Source organism: Zingiber officinale, chromosome 11A, assembly GCF_018446385.1.
Source record: "Zingiber officinale cultivar Zhangliang chromosome 11A, Zo_v1.1, whole genome shotgun sequence".
Classification (NCBI taxonomy): Eukaryota; Viridiplantae; Streptophyta; class Magnoliopsida; order Zingiberales; family Zingiberaceae; genus Zingiber; species Zingiber officinale.
In genome coordinates, this window is record NC_056006.1 from 72724384 (window position 1) to 72727280 (window position 2897).

General features: G+C 35.3%; 1 protein-coding gene across 1 annotated transcript; it reads left to right on the forward strand.

Annotated features, from left to right (window-relative positions):
• Positions 1-1010: 1010 nt before the first annotated feature.
• Positions 1011-2546, forward strand: LOC122032538 (transcription factor MYB41-like). The gene is made up of 3 exons (XM_042591848.1): positions 1011-1309; positions 1414-1543; positions 1625-2546. The coding sequence occupies exons 1-3, from the start codon at positions 1030-1032 to the stop codon at positions 2325-2327; spliced, it is 1113 nt and encodes a 370-aa protein (XP_042447782.1). The 5' UTR covers positions 1011-1029; the 3' UTR covers positions 2328-2546.
• The last annotated feature ends 351 nt before the right edge of the window (positions 2547-2897 follow it).

Consider the following 2897-nt stretch of genomic DNA (forward strand, 5'->3'; position numbering starts at 1 on the left):
CTAGGTATCAAATTTTTTAAAATTTAAGATTAAAGATTTTAAAGATCACCGATCGATCTTACAAAATTTTGTTATTAATTACCAAGACAAGATAAATTAAAAAGTAGAGATAAATTTTGATGAACAATCCATCCTTACAAGTCATTTTGAACTCCTCAAACATAATGAGTCTTAGGTAAAATTTGAATTCTTAATACGTCAAATCCTTATCATTTGGACTTACATCCCCCTTATGTCATTTCATATTTTTAAATACATTTTATAAAATTTAAAATTATAAAAATTATAAATTACTATTATTTATATATTTAAATAAAATTTGAAAAATACATTTATGATTAAAATTTTAAATAGCTTAATAAATAAAGAAGTTAAATAATAAATTATTTATGAGTTTTATTCATAAAATATTAATAAACTGAGTTTAATTGTGTTAAGTAATTTGTTTATATTGCATATATATTTATTATTAAATAAATATAAATAAGTTCTTCTAGAACTAAACATTAAATTAACATATGCATGCATATTCTAGAGTTTTTACCAATTAAAAAAAATGTTAGAGTTGGTTGCTCGAGCAGCCAACAAACTTGAAAAATAACTAGCAATAGAGTTAATAAAAATTATCAAATTATAAGAGTAAAGTGTTTTCAAATCATCCAAAATATTCTTGGGCCACAAAAATAAAATAAAATAAATAAAAAGTTCCCTCCTAGACTAAGACAACCTGCAATTTCGTACCTATGCTTTTGTCATTATAAGAAAAATAAAATTTCCTCTGTGTTTCTCTAAAGAGTTAAGCTAAAGGGATGGCTCTGAAAGGACACTTGCAAATTACTATTTTTAATAGACTGAGAAAAATAAACATCTTTGTCACTAATCAATATATGGAGCTCATAATTTCAAGTCATCATTAATAAGAGTAATCATTAATGTTTGACTAACAATTTAATGTCTATATAATGTTGCAGCATTAGATGGACATGGATGCAAAGGCCGGCACCAAATCCTTCTGACTTTTTTGACAACATGCATCCTCCATCTCCATGTCTATTTAATGTCGCAGCTCTTCAACACTTCCTACGTCTCCATGTTCTCCAACTTCTTGGAAAAGGAGCACTGCAGAGTTCCAGTTTAACTATAATAATCTCTTGGATCGAGTTGGTAATTGGATTGATGGGAAGAACACTTTGCTTGGATAAGAGTGAGTTGAAGAAGGGGCCATGGGCGTCTGAAGAGGACCAGAAGCTGATTGACTACATACAAAAGCATGGCATTGGGAGCTGGCGTTCTGTTCCCAAAAAAGCTGGTAAATTGCTCTCGTTGGTTAGTTAATTATATCTTAATCCTGAATTAACATTAACATCTTTTTAATTATTTGAAGCCAATAATTATTATTTTTTTAATTGATAGGCCTTGCAAGGTGTGGCAAGAGCTGCCGGCTTCGATGGACAAACTATCTGAGGCCTGACATTAAAAGGGGAAAGTTCTCCTTTGAAGAGGAGGAGACAATTGTCCAATTACATAGGATTTTAGGCAACAAGTAAGACTCTGATCTTAAATTTTACATTGAGCAACCCAAAATAAACTTATTACTGTGATATATATATACATCGATCATCAGGTGGTCAGCCATCGCTTCTCATTTGCCTGGAAGAACCGACAACGAGATCAAGAACTACTGGAACACTCACATTCGGAAAAGGCTTGCTAGAATAAAGAGTGATCCTTTGAATAATCACACTTCTCACCTTGACTTCTCACTTTTGAGACAGTTTTCCTTGTGCAATCCATCTGCCTTGATCATGACTCTGTGTCGATTACTAGGCCTTCATGATCAGCCTCTGCTCAAAAGAGAGCTCATGATGAATGTATTAACCACAAATCTGATCTCATCCTCTCAAAATTCTGATCAAAGTTCAAGTGTAGGCATTCAATATTATTTGAACAGCCAGCCGTTCGCTGACCAACAACTCGTTTCTCAACAAGATTTAGATGATCGACTCCAGAACAGTCAGATACATAATTACACCACTCGAGTTGGCCAACCTGATGATGAGATCCTGTTCCAAGGTGAGGGCACCGACTTGTGGAATGGCATGTTATCACAAATTGAAGATGTTGATAAGCTCATGAAGGAGCAACCAATTGCTAGCAACAGCAACAACATTCAGGCGTATTCTCTTCCCCAGTTGAGCACAGAGAGCTTCAGTTGGCTTGGTGGGTTTACTGATAACCAAATCTCCTGTCATAACCTGTCATATGCTGCAGCTGCATCAGATTCGAATAACATGTATGAACTCTCCAACTTCAACATTAACATATAATTGTATCAACAACAGTAGTAGTGAGAATGAGAGTTGCAGTAAATTACGTACAGGTTTAAGCGCAGGAGTAGGTTATATGGGTGTACAGTGGTCAATGCGTTGGTTTACATGTTCACCACTTGTGTTTTTATTTTTATTCATTGTCCTGTTCATGCATGGATTCAAATTAAGTTTCTGTCTCATCACAGTGGTTGTGTTGTGTGCATAATTGTTAAATTTATCCATTATGATCTCTGAGGAAGGTTTTTTCATGATGTAGCATATATATATATACTCTGAAGTGATAATGGAAGTTTTTGCCGTACGATCTTCTAACTGAATCAGCCGCCGACCATGCCGTCTATCAGCGACACATGCTCCCAAAAAGATAATATTTAGCTAGTCGTGTCTTTTACTGGGCCGAGCAGAATAGCTGCTCGGCTCGGCTAAGTGTGTTCTATGGCCGAGCGGGGAGGCCGCTTCGACCGCCGCTTCTACTGTCTTGAGAAAGCCGCTCGGCCGCTCTTCTGTTTCAAAATAGCTCAGTCGTGAATCTGCTGTGTTCTCGTAGCTCTGTATAAGGCAGAGCGG